This window comes from Prionailurus viverrinus, chromosome B4 (genome assembly GCF_022837055.1).
Source record: "Prionailurus viverrinus isolate Anna chromosome B4, UM_Priviv_1.0, whole genome shotgun sequence".
Taxonomy (NCBI): domain Eukaryota; kingdom Metazoa; phylum Chordata; class Mammalia; order Carnivora; family Felidae; genus Prionailurus; species Prionailurus viverrinus.
The window spans coordinates 11,050,568-11,073,857 of record NC_062567.1 but is presented as its reverse complement, the minus strand read 5'-3'; the positions used below and the strand labels follow the sequence as shown (position 1 = coordinate 11,073,857).

The 23,290-nt window shown below is 48.3% G+C and overlaps 1 protein-coding gene across 3 annotated transcripts in view; it reads left to right on the top strand.

Moving 5' to 3' along the window:
• FAM171A1 (family with sequence similarity 171 member A1) overlaps positions 1-23,290 on the top strand; it is a 134,246-nt gene that overhangs the window by 72,885 nt on the left and 38,071 nt on the right. For all 3 annotated transcript variants that reach the window (XM_047868173.1, XM_047868174.1, XM_047868172.1), the window contains one exon: positions 9,097-9,189. In XM_047868173.1, coding sequence (XP_047724129.1) covers positions 9,097-9,189 — 93 coding nt within the window. The remainder of the gene's footprint in view (positions 1-9,096; positions 9,190-23,290) is intronic.

Here is a 23,290-nt window from a genome sequence, read left to right as displayed (position 1 = left end):
AATTATATTAGAAAGAAAGAAAGAAAGAAAGAAGGAAAGAAAGAAAATGATTGCCCTCTACTGCCAAAAATAAAAAAAAGAAAGAAAGAAAATAGGGGTTTAGTCTCTGCTTTACTTTTTGGTCCTCTGATGGGAAGGAAAAGTAGGGTCCTATGAAGGAGGTGGGAGCTCTCGCTCAATTTACACACATAGTGGAATCAAAAACCGTAGAGTTTCTCCGCATTTCCCCAGCGTCCTGTTGTGTACCTTGTTGATGGTAACTGACAGGATGAGATTGGGGCAGTGTTCTGGAAGGGCTTCAAGGGGCCCAAGAGCCACGCTGGCCAAAGAGGCAGGGGGTGATCTTTCTCTTTTCCTCCTTCTCACCTGCTAAGGGAAAACACACTCCTCTGTGTTTCCTCAATGCTCTCGCTCACGTCCAGCACTTCTGATCACCAGCCGTGTGGCAGATTTTCCATACATCAAGCAGTTCTCAGATTCTCAGACGTCCACTGGGCGTCCTACGGTTGAACTCAGTTCTGACTCTGTCTACCTGGAGACAGCATCAGATCCCACAGGTTAAGGGCTCAGTCCCACGTGACTGTCCCACTTCAGATGCCAGTCATAAGTCCCAAGATGTCACCTGTGCTTCTGACCTGTAGATCAGAGGTTCCCCATCCCCTCCTCGGGTTTGACTGATTGGCTGGAGTGGCTCACAGAACTCAGGGAAAACAGTTGTTAAAAAACAAAAGTCAGCCAAGTAAACTTGAAGGTCTGTTTGGCTTTATTAAGTGATTCATCAGTCAGGCAGCATTCATCCAGCAAGTAGAGGGGAGCTTCAAGGAGTTGCACAAAACAGGGGGCACCTGGGTGGCTCAGTCAGCTGAGCGTCCAGCTTCGGCTCAGGTCATGATCTCACGGTTCATGAGTTCGAGCCCTGCTTCGGGCTCGCTGCTGCCATCGCAGATGCTTCAGATCCTCTGTCTCCCTCTCTCTCTGCCCCACCCCCACTGGCGCTATCTCAAAAATAAACATTTTTTTAAAAAGCAGCTAACATATGTAAACTACCTTACAGTGCCTCAAACACAGTAGAGGCTCAATAAATAGCACAGTGACTGGCAAAATACCAATGTCAGTGCTCATCTCTGTGCCACCACACCACTGGACACACACTCCATCAGGGTCCCCATTGCCTCTGGGGACACATCTCATACAGCCCTGGCATCTGCCCTCGTACACAAAGTTCTCTGTAGCTGAGTTTACATTTATTAAGTACCTACTATGTGCCATGGAACTCCTCTGGCCACTGAGGATATAGATCTAAAGACACAGAACTTGCCCCTACGGAGTTTATAACTTAGTTTTGAGAGTTAGGTAGTCAGCCACAGAAGCCATTCCCATCTAAGGAGATGTTTGTGTGTATATGTGTGTAGGGCATCCTGGGGGAGGACTGGTCATCCTAGGTGAGGGAATGAAGACTTCCTGGAGGGGGCGGGAGGGAAGCTGAGTCTGGAGGGTGAAGAGATATTAATATCAGAAGGTGCTGTAAAAAACACACAGGTTCCAGGACTCACCCATTCAGTCTGGGGACATTGATCCAACAGTCTGCATTTTAACAAGTAACTCCCCACCCCCAGATACTTACAGATAAAAGCGTTCACTAAAGTCGGAGACCACTTCTTTGTGAGCTACGGAAAGCAGATTTGATATAGATACAACTGAGGAGATAGATCATTTGGAAAAATCTTAGAGAAAAGGGGATAAACCTTTAAAGAAATATTTAGCAGGCAAAATGCAGAAAGCCTCCAAGAACAGATGGGAGAGAGTTAAGGGAAAGGACAAAACAGAATTGTAAGTTGGATCTCGCGTTTCTAGCTGGTGACGGAACAGATAGAACAGATGGGCAATGGGGTTGAGAAACCCACCACTCCGTGCTTCCTTAAAGTTGACTCAATTAATGTAGTAAGTTCAAAGAAGCTCCCTTCTTCTTCCCCACTCCCCTGTGCTTGGGGCTCAGGCAGAGGTAGATGCAGGTGATGGTGGGGGTGGGGGAGATGGGAGGGAAGGAATGAATGTTGGGGTCATAGTTGATGAGTTCAGTGCAGGGGAGATTGGATTTGGGCTGCCTCTTGGACACAAGGGCATTCAGCCTTTAGTTTGAAATGATTTGAGGGCGCTCAAGGGGTTTGGAGGTAGAGGTGTGGTTTGGGGGTCACTAGCATCATGGAGGTCGGAACCGTGACCTCACCGAAACATGGGGAGCAGGCCTGGGACAGAACCCAGAGAAAGCCCACAAAATAGGAAGATGGTCTTTACTGGATAATATATGAAAAAAGTGTTTGACCACCTCCATTTTTCACACTGAGAAATCACTGGAAACAAGGGAAGGTTAAATGGTACCCAGACACCACAGCTCAACCTTTGCTGGGAGAGCAGATGCACAGAGTAACAGCAGTTTGTTCTGTAACGTCACACGGGCACTGGGTTAGTCGATACTGAGCCATTGCCTCTAGGGAAAATTCAGGGTTAGGGTCCTGTGAGCCTCCTGTCATAACATTTTCGTCAGCCGAGCAATATATCACCTTGGTTTATGTGCGTTCGGGGGTGTTTAAAGACACGTTATTTAATATGTACTGTTGGTTCATAAACATGGAACTCCTGGCCAACAGCTCCATAACTCATGCTTGAACAAAGCTTATCTAACATATATTTTTCCCATGAGCACCTCCCAGCCTTCCTACAGTTAGGAACACTAGACAGCACGTCAGCGCTGTGCCTGGGGGCCGTTTTAAACAGCAAAATCCTGAAAAGAAGCACAGGAATGTGAAAAACTTGGCACTAAATAGATCACCAGAGGACGCTTACAGTATGAGAGCTGAAAGGAAAAAGCGGAGCGTTGCCTTGTCCGACCTCAGCTGAGAATGTGTGCATCCAAGACTCAAATTTTTGACCCCTCTGTACTTGCACAGAGAAAGCATCATGAGGGCGCCTGGGTGGCTCAGTCAGTTAAGCCTCCGACTTTGGCTCAGGTCGTGATCTCGTGGTTTGTGAGTTCGAGCCCCGCGTCGGGCTGTCTGCTGTCAGCACAGAGCCTGCTTGGAATCCTCTGTCCCCCTCTCTCTCTGCCTCTCCCCTGCTCAAGTTCTCTCTCTTTCTCTCTCAAAAATAAACAAACATAAAAAAGTTTAAAAAAATTAAAAAGAAAGCATCATGAGGATTAATTTGGGGGGTCACAAATGAATTTTATCAAGTAGGCACATTCGCAAACCCCAAATCCACAAATAATGAACATTCAATGTACGTTAATTACATTTGTTTTGACTTTGTTAACATGATCAGACTTTAATTGCATTTGTTTTGACTTTGTTAATATGATTCTTGGAGAAAAAGCAACGATTTCCATAATCTCCATATTCTTACATGAGTGAAATAATGGGAATTATGAGGTTTAATTGGAAGAGACGGGAACTAGGCATGACACCTGGGTTCCTGCCCCACCCACCCCCAGCTGCCTCACATATGGGAGCCCATCATGGCTTTGGGGGCCTGTCAATGGCTTTCTGAGCCCACGTTCCTTATTTCTAAAACTGTATTAATTAGACTAAATAATTTTCAAGGACCCACCATGTCTTTGATTATTTTCTCTGTTTGCCTCATTAACATAATAAAGATGCTCTTAACTAGAATCTGACAGAAAAGCTGACCAAACCTTGGACTTGTCCATTGTGAGAGCAGAGTAAACTTTTGTTGTCATCCATGCTTTTGGAGGTCAAGAGAGCACTGTTGAGGGTACCTGGGTGGCTCAGTCCGTTGAGTATCCGACTCTTGATTTCGGCTTAGGTCATGATCCCAGGGCTGTGGGATCAAGGCCCGCATCAGGCTCTGCACTGAGCATGGAGCCTGCTTGAGATTCTCTCTCTCTCCCCCTCTGCCCTTCTCCCCTGCGTGTGTGTGCTCTCTCTCTCTCTCTAAAATAGTAAATAAATAAATGTTTTTTTAATGTAAAAAAATAACACTGTCAATATTGCAGATAACTGGACAAGGAATAGAGAAAAGTAGGAAGCCTCCTGGTTTTGTTTGCATGGGCACCCTTGAGAGATTTTGGAATGGATTTCTTTTTTCATCCTTGACAATAGTTCCTGGAGAATGTGTTGGTTTTATGCTTTCAAGGAAGGAGGTGTAGATGGGAGGGGGAAGCCCAGCATAAGGAGAGCACCCTTTACCTTGGCAAGCAGGTGAAACAAATTCACCTGTATAAAATGAGTCCATCAACTAAAGACTGTAAGCCCACATCTGAATTATTTCCATCTCCATAGCCGTTGCTTCACCAGACTTCAGACCCAGTTCATTTGCCCCCTCAAATGACCCTCTATGTTACCAAGCATTCGTGTCTTAAAAATTTGTACACCCAAATATGTATATGTGTGTGTATATATACATATATATGTATACATTACATATATATATTTACATACATGCATATGTAGAATTGTGTCAATTTGCTGTCCTGGGATAAAGTTTAGACCCTCCTCCCCCAGCTGCGTCTCCCTTACACATCTCATGGTCTAGACACCTAGGCAGTTTGTCAACTCTCCTTGTGACTCCTTTTGAATCTGACATTTTGCCCGCTCTGTGTTTGTCCACACTGTTATTCCTTTACTGATGTTTTCTTGGCAACCTCATCTTATGTCTTCCTGGCTGTTTTCTGCTCCATGAAGTCTTCCTGACTCTCCCAGGTAGAGTTACATGTTCCTCTCTCTCTACTTACCAAAAATCAAACATCTACCTGGTATGATAAGAACCCCCAGACATCACTCAGCATCTCTTCTATGACGGGGTTCTGCCACCTCCTACCCTCCGGGGCACTCGGTCGATCTGAGGTGGGCAGTCCCTTCCTTCCTGCTCCAGGAGGCCCCTGTGGTGTCCCTCTTGCCACGCAGCACACTCAGTTACAAGGGACCGTTTTTCTGTCCTCCAGAAAATAAGGTTTGAGAAAGGTTGCTGGAGCAGATGCCTTATGTATGGAAGCACCAAATGTTTCAGGTTAGAAGTGTTTACAGAACACCCCACAGTGGTCACGCACATCTTGAGAGACCGCAGGGCCCGGGACATACCCCTCAGGATGTGCGTGAACTCGCCAATGGGACAGGGCGGCCCATGCAGGCAGCATCACGGCAATGACCCTTTCTTCTGGGCCATTAGGTACCCAGTGCCACTGGCCGAAGGCGTCATTGTTAAAGAAGGTCAAGTGTACCTTTGAAGTGGTTGCAGAGGATTTACCCAAATTAGGACTCCCCACTTTAGTCCTGGCTCACACGCATTCCCTGGTCTCCCATCCCCCAACCTGGTGTGGATTTTTCTCCCAACTTTGAACCCCTAAGATGAATTCTTTAATTTCTTACTTTTTTTTTTGTTTTTGAATTTTAAGTCATAATTCATATACCATGAAATTCACCATTTTGAAGTGTGCAGTTCACAAGATGATACAACCAACACCACTGACTAATCCCAGAATATTTTCTGTACCCCTGAAAAAAAGCCCAGACCCATTACAGGTGACTCACTGTTACCCACTCCGCCTAGGCCCTGGCAACCACTGATCTCTCTGTCTCTATGGTTGGCCTATTCTGAACATGCAAGATAAATGTATCTCTACAATATGTAGCCTTTCGTGTCTGGCATCTTTATTTCTTTTAAACGCTTATTTATTTATTTTGAGAGCGAGAGCACACGCATGAGTAAGGGAGGGGTGGAGAGAGGGAGAGAGAGAATCCCAATCAGGCTCCGCACTATCAGCACAAAGTGCCACGCAGAGCTTGGTGCCCTGAACCGTGAGCACATGACCTGAGCCACAATCAAGAGTCGGGACGCTCAACCAGCTGAGCCACCCAGGCGCCCCGAGTCTGGGATCTTTCACTTCACATAACGTTTTTATGGTCCATCCGTGTTGTAGCGTGAATCAGTACATTTTTCCTTTTCATGGATGAATAATGTTCCATTATATGGATGGACCACATTTATTTATCCTGTTCATCGGTTGGTGGATTTGGGGGTGTTTCCACTTGTTGGCTATTATCACTCATGCTGCCATGAACGTTCATGTGTAAGTTCTTATGCGAACACATATTCTCAGTTCTCTTGGGTCTATACCTACGAGTGGAATTGCTGGGTCATATGGTAACTCTGTGTGTGATATTTTGAGAAACGACCAGATTGTTTCCCCAGCACCAAGATGCGTTCTTTTTTTTTTAATGTTTTATTTATTCTTGAGAGAGAGCATCAGCAGGGGAGGGGCAGAGAGAGAGGGGGACAGAGGATCCGAAGCTGTCAGCACAGAGCCCAACATGGGACTTGAACTCACCATGCTTGAGATCATGACCTGAGCTGAAGTCAGTTGCCCAACCGACTGAGCCACCCAGGCGCCTCCCCAGGCAGCCCCCCTCCCAGGTGCATCCTTATTGTTGCTCATGGCACCGGCCAGCTTCCACTCATTGTGCAGCTGCTTCTGTGTCCCAGTTCTCTTCAAATGTAGAACCTTGCAGGTAGGGACTACCTCCAGCATTGATCTGTTGTCCGTGTCCAGCACTGGACCTCATATAAAACGACAGCTAGATAAGTTGACGTAGAGGGTATATAAAAAGAGAGATCATGTCCAGGGTCAGCTCACTGGTCCCCCCTGGCACTATTAAGAGCCAGCGGTGCTAAATAATGGATATTCTTAGCACTTGATGTTTCTGGTCCCTGATAATTTCCCAGAAACTCACTTGACCTCTCTAGACCTTGCTTTCCTCATCTTTAAACTTGGACTGGATAAAGCCCAGGGCAGGGGTCTCTGAATTTGAGTCTGTGTCGCATAGCAGTGGAGGACAGACTCCAGAGTTCCAGTCCTGCGCTCAGTATTTACCAGCTGTGGGATCTTGCACAAGTTAATTCCTTATCTATAAGCCTGTTTCCTTACCTGTCAAATGGACGAGTTAATATCTATTTCATAGGGGTGCCTGGGTGGCTCAGTTGGTTAAGCATCTGACTTCAGCTCAAGTCATGATCTGGCAGTTCGTGAGTTCGAGCCCCACATCGGGCTCTGTGCTGACAGCTTGGAATCTGGAGCCTGCTTCGGATTCTGTGTCTCTCTCTTTCTCTGCCCCTCCCCTGCTTGTGCTGTGTCTCTCTCAAAAATAAACAAACACTAAATAAAAAAATTTTTTAAGGAAAATAATATCTATTTTACAGGGTTGAGATTTAAATAAATTACCAAAATTAAAGCCCTTAGAATAATGTCTGACATGTTACTAAGGGTTCAGTGACCTTAATGAGTATTATTATTCCATAATACATTTATTTTTTTCTCTTGGATTCATATTCTATCCAGAAACTTACAGGCTTTGTGAATTTTCTAGTTAGAAGTCCAGGTCCTTAAGCAAGAATTTTTAAAATGGCACAAGTTCTCTCATCTTATTACTTACCAGAATAGGGAGTAATGTTCTCCCACCACATGGCATATGTTAACCTAAGCACATATTTTTAAAGTCTTTTTTTAAAGTTAATACCTAACTTTATATATTTTCCATTCATATAATGTGTAATTTAATATACTCCTAATGTGAAGGGGCGCCTGGGTGGCTCGGTCGGTTAAGCGTCCGACTTCAGCTCAGGTCATGATCTCGCAGTTCGTGGGTTCAAGCCCCATGTCGGGCTCTGCACGAACAGCACCAAACCTGCTTGGGATTCTCTCTCTCCTTCTCTCTCTCTCTCTCTGCCCCTCCCCACCTCTCAAAATAAATAAATAAACTTTAATGGATATGTGAAGAGATTCAGAATCTTTACTAAAAAATTCTGGTGAGGGGCGCCTGGGTGGTGCAGTCGGTTAAGCGTCCGACTTCAGCCAGGTCACGATCTCGTGGTCCGTGAGTTCGAGCCCCGCGTCGGGCTCTGGGCTGATGGCTCAGAGCCTGGAGCCTGTTTCCGATTCTGTGTCTCCCTCTCTCTCTGCCCCTCCCCCGTTCGTGCTCTGTCTCTCTCTGTCCCAAAAATAAATAAACGTTGAAAAAAAAAAATTTTTTTTTTAAATTCTGGTGAATAAAAACTAGTTGACCATTGTAGCATAAGCAGTTTTTATATGGGAGATTGCAGTATTCCCGTGGCAATTGGAAAGCCTCTTGCTAATCAGACTTAAATGAAAAAAAAAAAAAGTTTCCTTTCTCTCTACTCACGACACTCTGACACCAAATGAATGGGGCTTTTTCTCAAACCAAGCAGTTCTCCGACTCTGGACGCCACCTGGGTGTCCTACAATTCAGTTCAGTTCTAACCTTAACTACCCAGAGCTAGTGCAGACCCTACAGGTTAAGGTCTCAGACCCAAAAGACTGTCCCCCACCAGTCCCCTAGCTTCAGACACAACTCCCATGGTGTCGCCTGTGCTTCTGGCAACTGGCTATGGATCAGGGGTGTCTACAATCCCTTCTCGGGTTCAGTAATTTGCTATAATGGCTCACAGAACTCAGGGAAACATTTATTTACATTGGCCAGTTTATCCTAAGGGATATCATAAAGGATACCGAGGAACTGCCAGATGAAGAGGTGTACAGATGAGGTCTGGAAGGGTCCTGAGCATGGCTGACAGCTTCTGTCCCCGTGGAGTTGAGCCGTGACACCCTCCTGGCACGTAGATGCGTACACTGATCTGGAAACTCCCCAAACCCTGTACTTTGGGAATTTTCATGGAGGCTTCATCATGTAGGCATGATTGATTATGAACTTAATATCTAGCCCCTCTCCTCTCCCTAGAGGATGGAGAGGTGGGGCTGAAAGTTCCAAGTTTCTAATTACAGCTTGGTCTTTCTGGTGACCAACCCCCATCCAGGAGCCCACCCAGACTTGCGTCATTAGAACAAAAGATGCTCCTACCACCCAGGAAATTATAAGGGATTTAGGAGCTCTGTGTCAGGAACCAGGAGCAGAAATCAAGTATGTATTTCTTATTATGTCACAATACTAAAAATCCGTATTGTTGACTGATTTGAAATCAGAATAGCAAGAATGCAGAGTCCCCAAAAATTGGAGTGGGCATTTTGATTTAAATGTCAGAATTCCCTTATGTCCATTTTTATTTCTGCAGTATTTTCTTCACTGAGCCTGGGCCTGCTTCCAGAACGATCTGCGACTCTAATGGTGTATGAAGATGTTGTCCAAATAGTCTCAGGATTCCAAGGTATGTTGAATATTGAAAAAGAAAAGTGACTAACTTTTGGGCCAGCCACTAAAATCCTATTATAAGACAGCTTCTTTTCAGATGGTGATGGCAGTAAATTTACCCAGAGCTGGATACTATGCATGTTGTCCTATGAGTGTACCAACACACTTGAATTTTGGTTAAACTCTCCCCTGGCTGTGATCCTGTTTGTTTTAAGGCCAGCCTTCAACTGGGTGAGAGAAAAGAGAGGGCTTCACCACTCTGTCCATACCACATCTCTCTTTCTTCTCCAAAGCTGAGAATATTCACCTCGTGAGTTCAGAGCCCAGGACCCTGTCTGAGCGTCACTGAGCAAAGGTTCATAAATATTCAAGGAAGTAGAGTTTCATTCAGTCTTGCGCAGTGAAAAGGATCTAGAGATCTGTTCCACAATAATGTACGTCATGCTCCCAAACTTAAAAATGGATAAGATGGTAAATTAAATAGTATGTGCTTTTTAACACAATAAAACAAAATCCCCCCCCCCCCCTTAAAAAACAAAGGAAGAAGTGTTCATAGCCTTCAAGAGTGGCCTTTTTCTCTGTCTTGTCCCTCATTGTCTTAACCCCTCTGGTATGTGGCTGTGCATTAGAATGTGCCCTTATACCTTCTAACTTCTCTTGCAGAGAAACCAGTACAGAAGGCTTAAGAGGGATTTCCCTGAGTTGGTGGTGGGGTTAGAATTGGGAAGAACGCTGATGTCAAACGTATTTGTGCCAAAGTCAGTTTCTTTCTCTAAAGCATGGGCTAGAGAGCGCTATTTCCTGGCTCTCAATGTTCCATCGGATTAATTTTTTTGTTTACTTCATTTTAATACCATTTGACACAAATCATTCTCTACCTCACCACATTCCGGTGCCATTTGCAAATGAGGTGACCCCATTTATTCTTTTTGTGAGTGGCTGTGGAGACCCTGCAGAAGTGAGCATGCAGCCGTTATAATTAACATATAACACTGTATTCCTTTTAGGCATACAGCATAATAATTCGAATTATGTGTATATTGCAAAATGATCGACGCTGTAAGCCTAGTTAACACCCATCACCACGTGTAGCTACAAATCTTTTTTTCTTATGACGAGAACTTTTAAGATCTACCCTCTCAGCAACTTTCAAATATACACTACAGTGTTATTAACTATAGTGACCGTGCGGTACATGACATCCCCAGGACTTATTTATCTTATAACTGGAAATTTGTACCTTTTGAGACCCTTCACCCATTTTCCCCCAACATCCCACCTCCGGCAGCCACCGATCTGTTCTGTTTCTATGAGTTTGGCTTTTTTAGATTCCACGTAGAAGGGAGACCATGCAGTGTCTGTGCTTCTCTGTCTGGCTTGTGTCACTTCGTATAATGCCCTCCAGGTTCAACCATGTTGTCACAAATGGCAGAATTTCCTTCTTTTTTCTGACTGAATAATATTCCACTGTAGATCACTTTTCTGCATCCATTTATCCATTGATGGTCACTTAGGTTGCTTCCACACCTTGGCTCTTGTAAATGATGCTGCAGTGAACATGGGGGGGTGGGGAGGAGTGACCGGGGGTTTCTCGAAATGAGGGAATGATTATGCTTCCTTCTCATGTTCTTCACTAAGAGAGGAATCGTTAGTGTCCTGCTCTCATTCCGACTGCACTACGTTCTGATAAAGACCGAAATGATCTTTATCACAATTTTGGTCTTTATCAGAATTCAGCCCAGTGGAAGATGATAGCAAGAGGTCAAAGCTTGTAATTAATGTCCTGGGTATTGATGTTCTGAGTATAATTTAGAGCTGACTTCAGCTCTTCAAATATCAAATGGAAACTACAAAGCACCTGAACCAGACGTCCTGAAGCCTTGGAGTTTGGTACCCACTCTGCATTTCCGGAGGATGGGCACACACTTTGCATTTCCTCAGACCCAGCCTGGTTGGGACCCTGCTTCTTCTAATCAGGGCTGTTGTTGCTGTGCCGTGTGCCCATGTGGCAGGGGACTGGCACAGAGCAATTAAATGCTGTCACGGCAGCCGTATATTATTTTCTTTTTAGATATGCCTTAAGACCCATTTTTTCACAGAGAGGGAGACAAACCATAAGAGAGTCTTTTTCATTTTTATTGATTTTTGAGAAAGAGAGAGAGAGACAGAGCACGAGCCGGGGAAGGGCAGAGAGAGAGAGAGATGGAATCAGAAGCAGGCTCCAGGCTCTGAGCTGTCAGCACAGAGCCCGACACGGGGCTCAAACTCACGAACGGTGAGATCATGACCTGAGCCGAAGTCGATGCTTAACCAGCTGAGCCCCCAGGTGCCCCAAGAGACTCTTGAATATAGAGAACAAACTGAGGGTTGCTGGAGGGGAGGTTGGTGGGGGGATGGGCTAAATGGGTGATGGACATTGAGGACACTTGTTGGGATGAGCATTGGGTAAGTGAAGAGGGTGAATCACTAAATTGTATTCCTAAAACCAGTATTATGCTATAGAACTCACTTGGATTTAAATAAATCTAAAAAAGACCCATTGTTATCTTGGCGCAGCCTTGCATGTTTTGATTTTTTAATTTAAAAAACTGACCACCGGGGCACCTGGGTGGCTCAGTTGGTTAAGTGTTGGACCCTTGATTTCAGCTCAGGTCATGATCTCACTGTTGGTGAACTTAAGGCCCGTGTCAGGCTCTGCTCTAACAGTGCAGAGCCTGCCTGAGATTCTCTCTCCCTCTCTCTGCCCCTCCCCTGCTCTCATGCTCTCTCTCAAAATAAATACACTTAAAAAAAAAGTTTAACTTATAGGGATCTTTGGTAGTAGCTAATTGATTATGGTGTTCCTCAAGGAAATATATTTGGACTCTCTGCACTCTAAGAAAAAAAACACAACTGACCCATGTCATATTTTACACGTTGTTTTAAAGGCCACAGCCACCATAATTTTCATCACCTGCTCTTTCTCTTAATTGGCCCCTCCCCTACCTTTTCCTCAGAGTTAGTCTTCATTTCCTCTCTTACTAGCTGTACTCATTCTTTGTTCCACTTTTCTTCTGCTTCCGGTGAATTGCTCATCCTTTTCCTGAGATGCTGGTCCACCAACACACCCTTTGCTAGAAAGTTCTCAAGTAGCCAGGCTGCTGGGCTTCTGCGGTGTGGACCTGCCAGTGCACCTTGAGAGATGGAGAGGAGAGGCACCTGGGTGGCTCAGTCGGTTAAGCATCCGGCTTTTGATTTCAGCTCAGGTCATGATCTCACAGTTTGTGAGTTTGAGCCCTGCATCGGGCTCTGTGCTGACAGCACTGAGCCTGCTTGTGATTCTCTCTCTCTCTCTCTCTCTCTCTCTCTCTCTCTCTCTCTCTCCCCTCTCTCTGCCCCTCCCTGCTTGCGCTCCCTCACTCTCAAAATAAGTAAATAAAATAAAAGTAAACGGTAAATAAATAAATGGAGAAGAGCCAGGCTACGGGGTACAGACCAAAAAGGGACCTTGTCCAGTAGAGCCCAACTCCCCACCGCCTTCCCCAGCCCTCACCCTGTGTCCTCTGGGCACCAGTATGGCTGCAGAGAACAGCCTTCCACCTCTTCTCCGAGCACTGCCCCCCTTCCTGGTCTGAAATGTCCCTGAGACACAGCCTTCCCTGCAGCCTTCTCAGGTGGGGGCTGTGCTCACATTACTTGTCTCCTTTCTCCTTCCTTCCTTCCTTGAGGATCCTTGGAGGCCAACTGGACCACTCATCACCAGTGTCTGGGTCAGCTTTTCCTCCTGGACTGATGATACGAGCTCCTAGTTCCCAGGTTCACGATGCTCCTAGAATCGTTTCTTGGGAATGTGAGCCTCCATATGGAGGATGCCCCCCGGTCCCAGCTGCTCGTCCACCCCAGGGGTGCCCCCCTCTACCCCGCCTCCCTCTAGAGGATGCCCCCGGGTGGCCCAGCTGCTCTTGCACTCCCAGGGTCTTTTCTGTCCCACATCGGTCACCCACTTCTGCAGTCCTGCCTTAGGCCTCATCATTCCAGCAAATCAAATGCACCACCTCCGAGCTCAGCCCCTGCACTCCCTCCTCTCACCCTGTGGCAGTGGTTCGCACACCACTGAGGACTCCAGAGCCCTGACTCACCGTGTCCTTACCCACGGATTGCCTCCCTGCCCAGCCTACGAACCATGGCCCTTCGTTGGAATCGTCTCCTTGCAGACACTCCCCGCAGAGCCGCTCCCCTCCCCTTCTGCCATCTTTGACCGAATAACTCCTGACTCCGGTTGACCTGAGCCGCTTGTGGCCACCCCAGCGCAGCTGCACGTGGCTGGAGGAAACCTCACCGGTGGTTGCCCCGACTGGTTGCACGTCCGTTTCACGACCACAGACCTCAAATGGGCATCGGTCCTGGGGCCACTTAGTCATTTGTTTCGTGAGTCTCCAAGATGATTTTCACACCCTCTTCCCTACCTGCTGGCTTCCTGTGTGTTCACTCACACTCCCATCCTCTGTCTCCTCTCGTCACATCTCTGCCTGCTTCACTGAGAAGCTGAGAACCCTCACCGCACCCCCCCCCGGCCCCCAGCAAACCCACAGACCCGCTCACTGTCCCTCGTTGCACTGGAAGGAGTGTCCCTCTTCCCTTACGTGTGAGTCCTTCTGTTTGTGCTCAGCATCTCATCTCCTCTCTTCCTTAGGGATTCCAGTTTTTCCTCACCATTTTCTCCTCATCGGTAGCGGGCAGATGTTAAAGTAGCGCATCTCTAACGCTTCCACAACCGTGTCTGTCTCTGGCCACCGCCCTGGGTCTCTGCTGTCTTCCGGAAGGACGTCTGCACGCCCTTCCTTCCTCGCCTTTCTTTCCCTGTTCAGCACCCTGCAAGTGGCTCTCCTGCCTCGTTGCTCCATTCAGACTGCTTTGTCAGAGTCTCTTACAAGCCCCGCGTGGCCCGGCCTGAGGACATTTCTCTGCGCCTTCCCCTGGACTCTCCACGGCACCCAACAGGGATGACTCTGGTCGCTCTTTCTGGAGACTCTCCTATCTTCCATAACACCATGCCTTGATTTTCTTTCTCCTCTTGGTCACTTGTGGACACTCCAGTGACTGTCTGGGCCTACATTTCTCCTTCCCAGTACCCTCCCCACAAGGTCTCACGGGCCCATGCTTTAATGCTGTGTAGACACAGATAACGCCCAGCCTCTCACCTCCCGCCCAGACTCACCGAGAGGGAGACCCAGAGCTGGCTGCTTATTTGACATCTCCGCTTGGATGTCCACTAAGGCATCTCAGACTTAATGGGTGTGTCCAACTTTCCGTCTCCGTACATGGTACAAACGTGGTCAAGCCAGACCCTAGGAACTATCCCTGACTCCTCTGTCCTCACAGCCTGGTTCTCTGGCACAGGTGTTTCTCTCCATCTGGGTCACCACCACATGAATCCAAGACTCCGTTTCCCCCTGGAGAGCTGCGGTAGGTTTTTAATTGGCTGTCTCCTTCCGCCCTTGCCAACCCATAATCTGGTCTTCACACTGCTAAAGCGACCAGGTCACCTTGCTTCCACTCTTCAGTGGTTTTCCCTGTGTACTTGGAATAAACTCCCAAATGCTTAGCCTCAGGGCTGGACAGTCCCCTGGCCCTGAGCCTCGGTGGCTATGCAGTTACCTGGAAGGGGAGTATTGGTAAGAAGGGGTCAAGATTATAGTATCTGGATACATGTTCCCGTGAGCAGGCTCTCTGCACCCCGACCCCCCCATGCATACTTCTTAGACCCTACAGTTCTCATTGTGGACCTCTCTTGTCCTGCCCAGGCACCTTTGACACCCATTGCACCACACGTGTGACCCCTTCTCGGCCCCTCTCTCCCTGGGAGCCACTCTACCCTCAGCAAGGTGTTTGTGATAAGGGCTCACTCTGAAACCCACAGGGTCTGTTGCTGTGGCCACCCTTTACCCCACCGTGGCTGTCAGACCACCTGTCACTGCCTGCTCCGCTCCTCACTATGCCCCGCCAGCCCCGAGACCTGATTGTCTCTTCTGGTGACTGTGAGGGGGCTCTTGAAGGGTCTCAGCATCTGTGTCACACGCTGTCTGTAAGGAGTCACCTTCTCCCCTTGTGTGTGACCTTCATCTCCCCTTCTTACGCTCCGTGGGTCAAACGGTTACAACACGCCGGGGCCTCGTACCCTGAGTGATTTCAGAGTGTTCTGTGCTTACACACGCTTGCATCATCTCTGCCGCCCACACGTGTTGCCACAGCCTCTGCACTGATCCAGGCCCTCGTCTGTCTCCGCTTGGACCAGGCAGTAGCCCCCAGCTGGTGTTCTTGTCTCTAGTCTTGGAGTTAGGATTGGAGCTGGACCTGCGATTAACCAGACTTCCTCCGTCTTGTGTCTCCCTCCTAGTCCACCTTGCCCTTAACTGCCAGAGGAATCTTCTGGGGGCAGAGCTCCAGTTATTTCACACCCCTCAATTTCCACCCCACCCCCACTTTTGCCCTAGAATAAAACCCAGTCTCCTTAACACAGCACATACTGACCTTGTGACCCGGCCTCAGCCTCCCTTCCACACATACTTCTACTTCAGGGATCGTTTTCTAGCCTGAATTTCCTTTTGTGTTTTCCATCTGGGGTGTCCTACTCCGTCTCTGAATCTGTCTTCGAGCCCTTCTTGGCCATCAAGAACAGCTTCAGGGCCACCTCCTTCAGGTCTCTTCTGCATCTTCCCTGGAGATGTGGTTCATGCAGGTGCCTTGCCCTCCAACCTTGGCTGCCAAGGAGCTTATATCATGTGACCCCTGACTCAGGGGTAACCAGTCCACAGTGTGGCCAGGGGCTGGGATCCAGCTAGAAGAGAAAATCTGGAGCCATCAGTTCTTCGTTCTCTTCCTTTTACTGAGATCGAGCTAAGAACCAGAAAAGGTGAGAATCTCAACTGAGTAGTTATGAGGTGCAGTGGGTCTGTGACCATTCCAGGCCACCTATGGGCCCAGGGCAGAAGAGAAGAGAAGGTCGGGTTCCTGGATGGCTCAGTCAGTTACGCGTCCATCTCTTGATTTCAGCTCAGGCCATGATCTCATGGATTGTGAGTTTGAGCCCTGGATCAGGCTCTGTGCTGACAGCAGGGAGCCTGCTTGGGATTTTCTCTCTCCCTCTCTCTCTGCCTCTCCCCTGCTCATGTTCACTTGCTCTCTCTCAAAACTAAATAAGCTTTAAAAAGAAGAAGAAGAAGAAAAGAGAAAGTGTGAGTAAGAGAAGGGAGCCAGGTGGTGGCAGGCCAGAGAGAAGCCGACTGGGGATTAGTGGAGTCATGGTCAGTGGCACTGCATTCACGTGAAATCTACAGACTCTTGCCATTTTGCCCAGAGGTGCCCAGAGCCCAGGCAGCTTCCACGCCCTCTGGCTCCCATCCTTGTATTCTGACACATCCCTGTATCCCTTATGACCCCTCAGGTCCTTATCAGTAACCAGAGGGTGGATTAAAACCCTCCAGCTGGGGTGTGTGTATCTTATTATGATACCTCCCTTTCTCCCGTATTTGGTAGTATAGCTTATCTCCCCAACTAAAAATTTGAAACATGAAGGCAAGAAGCTTGTCATCTTCACCTTAAAACCCGCCCAGGCACTGGCCCTACACTTGCCATATGATAGGTATTCAATGAACAAGTCACTGAACGATTGAATAAATAAAATTTTTTCAGGTCTAAATAACCAGTGCTTTTTGCACGTCCTACGTAGGTTGTCTGCACCCTGATCAGTTATTTCCTTTGTTGTGGCTTCTAAGAAAATTGCAGCTCACACAGGCGCACACACACACACACACACACACACACATAATGCACACACGCAGTAAGAGAACTTGAAGAGCTCTTTCTCTAAGGAGTAAGAAGCATGGTCCTACCATAAGGGTCTTAATCATTCAGGTAGTTTTTGTTACATTTAATGTATTCACTCTCATTCCCTCCTGTGTATAACCAAAAACTGGGAACTATCTCTCCCTTTCTAAGATCTTTTTTGCATTCCAGCTTTTTAAAAAGACAGCAATTTTGTTAATTTTTTTTTAACTTTTCCTGGTTCATGAGTTTAATCATTGTTCCTTGTATTTTTCCTTGCCATGGCAGAGTTGAGACAGGACAATAATACTGCATGATGTTGTTTCATGTTTTCTTACCAGTTGGAAGGAAAGCCGTATGTAGATAACTTTTGGTCTTTGCAGTTCTGTTCTATAAAATTAATATAAAACTGAATTTACAAAAGCTACGTTCAATTTTTCTCAGGCTGGTCTAGTGTAGGTGTGTTTATTCATTTATTTTTTGGCGGATTCAGAGAAGAAAAAAAATCAATTCTTACTTGATCAGAAATGTAAGTACTAGAAGCCTTTGGATTTTAGCGTATCGCTCGGATGTTATAATGTGGCAAACTCTCCTGAGAAAAGGCAGGTAGCACGGTGACAGTTCGAACATGTTACGTGCATAGCCCCGGGTGATGATGCCCATTGTTTGGCTTTATGTGACACTAAAGTAAAAGCTTTGGAAGAATGAAGGTCACTAGGTGGAGATGAAAACAGGAGAGGAGGGAAGGAGCCCCGCTGTTCTCATTAGTTGGATGCTTCATGCTTCAGTTGACGTTTTGTTTTGTTTTGTTGTTTTGTTTGCACCCAAGCAAAGTAGAATAAACTCATGGGAAATGAGAGGTTTCCTAGAAAAATAAAAAGACCTCCCACTTGTTTTCTTCTCTGTAGGTATGGTCTTTAAATTCTGACCATACACACCCAAACACTATTCTGTCATCAGACTAGCTTCAGACACAGGAAGTGCATAATACATGCACATTTTCAATGGAACAGTCCTTAGCAGTGACTTTCATTTAAAAAGTAAGGCAAGTGATTGTGTTTTATTGGTGACATTGTTTTATAAAGAAAGCCTGGAGCAGTCTCACGATAACAATGTGGTGAAGGGGAAGGGCCAACTTAGTAATTGGTTAACTCTAGAGTTTTCTGCACCATAGACTGTCTGAAAATGTGCTCCTTGTCACAGAAATGCTTGCAAATTGCATTCAGACTTTGCAATGAGATGGGAAGTGAATGACAAGAGAGAACACTTACAGATTATTTTATAAGAATTATTTTCTTTGAGGGGCTCAGTCCATTAAGCATCTGACTTCCGCTCAGGTCATGATCTCACGGTTCGTGGGTTCGAGCCCCGCATTGGGCTCTGTGCTGACAGCTCAGAGCCTGGAGCCTGCTTCGGATTCTGTGTCTCCCTCTCTCTCTGCCCCTCCCCCACTTGTGCCGTGTCTCTCTCAAAAATGAACATTAAAAAAAATTTTTTTTTAAAGAATTATTTCCTTTGAGTGTGTCGTGTACTTTTCCGAGGAGCACATTCACACAGAAGCCTGTGGGGAGGGGATCAGTGATGTTTCTAACGTTTAAATCTCAAGATGATTAATGATCAGGCGTGGACGGTAATGATGGTGGTGTTGGAATCTGGGGACAAGACCGGCAGTTGGCCTGCGGCTCTGGCTCCCACAGCGTCCAGCAGACCTTCATGCTGTCTCACAAGTGGGGCATCTCGTCGACTCTGTATGTGAGGACGTCTGTAAGAAGGTGTCATGAAGATGCGCCACTGCTCATGGCCACACTCTCAGCACCGGCTCCCTCCTGGTTCCTAGGGCGCTGCTGGAAGCCCCGCCCACCGCATCCATGCCCCGCCCACCGCATCCATGCCCCGCCCACCGCGTCCATGCCCCGCTTACCTCCCTACCCCTTCTCCTGGCAATGACCTTGCACCGAGAAGAGAGGCCACCAGGGGAGGATGGCGGGGTGACTTTTCTCTGACCCTCCTGATGTGCCTGCTGTGGTCCCTCCCCCACCAGGAGCCCCTCCTCGAGCACAGGGTCCCACCTCTTATCTCCTCTTCAGGCCTCCCTCCCTCTGTAGTTCTCCTCCCGCTCTCCCTCAGCTCCCTAAACCCCAGACTTTAGAGAAGCCCTTAATAACCCACCTTCCGGGGCGCCTGGGTGGCGCAGTCGGTTAAGCGTCCGACTTCAGCCAGGTCACGATCTCGCAGTCCGTGAGTTCGAGCCCCGCGTCGGGCTCTGGGCTGATGGCAGAGCCTGGAGCCTGCTTTGGATTCTGTGGCTCCCTCTCTCTCTGCCCCTCCCCTGCTCACGCGCTGTCTCTCTCTCTCCTTCAAAAATAAAAATAAAACATTAAAAAAAAAAAAACCCTAATCCAGGGCACAGTGAGAGATCAGTGCTGGAGACAGATACACCTAGCGTTTAGAGGTTGGGGTGTGATCAAGAACGTCTCCACAGAAGAGGTGGCCTGTAGGGCACATCTTGGATGACGCATGGGACATGCAGGTAGAGACTGTGGAGAAGAGACATGAGCACGTGTGGAAGCACAGAGCCAGGAAGTCCCACGTGGCCAGAAGGTGAGAGCCAGTTGTCAGGAAGTCCAGCATCTCTTCCGAGGTAGGCGTGGTGAACTGGGGGGGGAACAGAAGCCAGGACTGCAAGAATTCCTTTCTGTCTCTTACTAACGGGATGCCTGTGGACAAGTGACTTAGCCTCACTCGGAAAGCAGAGAGGGTTCTTCCTTCACAGGACTGTTGTAAACAGTAAGTGAAATAATGTGTATAGAAGAACTATGTACATTCTAAAGCACTGAACTCTACCTGTCACAGGACGAGAAGCATAGTGATTGGGGTCTGCATTGGTCTGTAATTGTCGCTGCCATCATTAATTTACCAAGTGGTGGAGATCCATTGAAGGTCTCTGGGCTGAGAAGGGATGTGACCGGAGTGCCTTTAGAAAAGTCCACGTATCCGTAAACGAAGTGGGAAAAAGGTGGTCAGGCTGGAGCACAGTTAAGGCAAGGGGTAAGGCAGGGTAATGCAGGGTGGGGGCTGAGAAGGAGGAGACAACGTTGCTGGAAATGTTGGGAAGGAGACTGGCCAGTCCTGGCAGGGAATGCATGCGCAGAATAATAGAAAGGGAAAATGATGGCGTCCTGGAAGCAAAGCTGGGTCTTGGGCAGAATGGGGTAGGGGGTGTTAGATGGAAGAGGAAGTAAGTGATGGTGTTGATGCGCCTGTGGGGCATCCAGGTGGAGGTGTCTGGAAGGCAGAGGAAATGCAGACATGGGGCGGACAGGGAGGCCACCGTGGAGGGGAGTCAGTGAGGAGAGAGCCCAGAAACTACTACGGAGGCAGCTGAAGGCAGCCCCTTAGGAACTGTTTCATCCGGAGGTGGGAGGAGATTTAAAAAAAAAAAAAAAACGCACTTGCAGAGGAAAAAGCCGGCTGACTCTGGAGAGACCAGAGCCCAGGAGCACGAATGCCAAGCAGGAGGGGTTCCTGGGCGGGGGCGACGAACAGTGTTGACCATTGTGAAGAGGTCAGCGAGGAGGAAGGCTGAGAAGTGGTCACGGGTTCGCAGATTATACAGTTGTCCATTGACATTAACGAGCGCAGTGTGTGTTGTAAGTAAAAGCCAGATCGCTGGGCGTTGGGTGGAGGGAGAGGAGGCCTTCACTTTTGGGGGTCACGGCATTAAGGTCATGTTTCGGTGTTATTTTTCTAGATGAGGAAGAGACGGGTGTATTTGTTGGTTGTGGAGGAAAAGCCTGTAGAGAAAGATGATGGACGGAGGCAAGATTAGTTGGCTGTGCAAGTCTTGCTGTATGACACGCAGAAGGCAGGCTAGAGGCTTGGGCTGACTGTGGAGGAGACGGGGGACAGAAGGGACAAGAGAAGAGGGAAGACAGGAGGGGTGGCCCCAGCAGTTTCGGTAACACGTGATCAAGTTTTAGGGTGACAATGGGGTGGTCCGGAGCCGGCCACCAAGAAAGAATTCTTGAAGACGTCTTTGGTGCGAAAAAGGTGATTTTATTAAAGCACAGAACAGGACCCGTGGGCAGGAAGAGCTGCACTGGGGTCGTGACAGGTAACTGATTATATACCCTCAGGTTGGGAGGGGGTCAGGGATAGAGTAAGTCTCTGAGGAATTTTGGAAGCAAGGTTTCCAGGACCTTGAGGGGCCAGCTGTTGCTAGGGAAATATCATTTATTACCATTTATAAAGCCTCAAGTCATGAGACCCTACAGATGTTTATCAGGGGCCCATAAGCTTGGGGCATGATTGCCAGCATATATCTTGGGGGAGTTGAGATCAAGGAAGTTGACTTATAGCATCCTGGAGGTTGGGATGGTGTTAAACTAAGGTTCTCTTTTGCCCCCAGCAAAGTGTCATCCTTGAGGCAGCTGAGCTCCTAGAGGGAGGTCACTCTGCCGGTCTCAAGGACTTGTCAATGGGCTGTAGGCAGCAAGGGAATTTAATTTTCCCTTTGCCTTACTTTCCCTTATTACGGTGGCAAGCACTTAAGCCCCTTTCCTTTGTTCTTGGGTAGCCGGGAGCATCCAAGGAATATCACACAGAGTTTGAGAAGAACAGAGAAAGTTTGAAAAACCACTGTTGTAGAGAATGTGGGAGAGGCATCCGGAGAAGACCTACCCAGTCCTGTCCCCTTCTGTCCCTCCCCAGTCCCCAGCCCATCACACTGCGACCTGGAATTACAGAAATCTAGCAGCGCTAATACAGGAAGATGGGCCTGAGGTCGTGACCGCTCCCCCAACCCCACGCAGACACTTGTATTTCATTTACACCGAGGCTTAGAGTAACTTCGACCCTTAACATAACTCCCTCCTCCCATATTTCTTTGGTCATGTCAGCAGGCAGAGGTCTGGCCTTTGCTCTGTGTCGGGAAGTGTGTTCAGTCCCTCAGCAGACAGGTGTCCGTGTCATGCTGCTCACAGCGTGTGTCCAATGGGCTGGACAGGCCACACCCCCTTCTAGTAAACCTTCCCCAGGCATCACCCGTCTGTGCCCCACACCTGGCAGCCACAGCAGTTAGACCCCAGATGTCTGGCCAGTGACCAAGTTCTTTGGCACAAAAAAGGAAGGGGAGGGTGGGGAGGAGAGGTGGGGAGGGGACTGAGACGCATCTCCCACTGAAAGGCAAGATGTGTCAGAGAACATGAGAAGGCTGCGTGCCTGTTAGAGGGAGGGGTGAGGGAGAGAGGAAGGGAGACGGGAGGGGCAGGCTGGAGAGACAGCCAGTGGCCCCTGAGAGCTGGGGTGCAGTGGGGTCTGGAGTCTCCCAAGTTCCAGCCAGTCCCCATGATGGCATCAGTCTGATTCCCCCTTCACCTTTTAGCAGCCGCCCTTTTCCCTTGGTCTAGCTTGAAGAGATTTCTCTTCCTTCCAGCCGGAGGAGCCTTTGCAAAAATCTCAGCCTTCCCATCTTACAGCGGCTATTCCCGAGGCCTGGAAAGCTGCATGTGGATCTCACCCTGCTCTTCCTCAGCCCTCATGAAGACAAGTCTCTCTTTGCCCTGTCACACTTGAGACACCCTTCTCTGCGTATTTGCAAGTTCTTTGTTTCCCCCACTGCGTGAAACCCAGACAGGCAGCCGGCAGCATTGTTTAGATGAAGGACAGTGGAGAAAGGGAAGTAAAGGTCTCAGAAAGTTCACTCCCATTGAAAACCACACGATAGGAGCAGCGAATGATGTTCTGTAGTTGGGGGTGAAGAGCCGAGAAAAGAAGCGTTGCCTTTGACTTTCCATCTCTGAGTGCAGCGGGGTGGGGGGGGGGGGGTGGCGGGGAGGAGATCAGGGAAGCAGAGTGCTCCTTGCTGGGCGTGGGGTGCTCCTGGGGGACGCGAGGTGTCGGCACTCTGTGCAGACCAAGGAGGTGACAGGCAGAAGACATCAGTCTTCTGTGAAATCAAAGGAAGAGACCAGACTGAGCAGAGCTGGGAGTGAACAGAGACAGATACTTGGATGCTGGTGCCTCGCCACAGGTTGTAGGGGTACAGAGAGGCAATGGTGGTTGAAACAGCACTGCATGTGGGTCCAGTTGCCTTCAGCGGAGGTGACTGAAGACAGAGGAGTCATGACTTTGGGCCTCTGGCTCCCGCGGGCCCTAGAGCGGGGCTTGTGTTTCATGGAGTGCACACCAGTCATCCGAGACCTGTAACTAGTGATGTTCAGGAGGTATGGAGAGCATCTGGCTCTCGGCCACCTTGGTTGTGCACGCTCCAGACAGCCTCCCCGAGACTTCACACCCGTTGGGCTTCTGTGGCC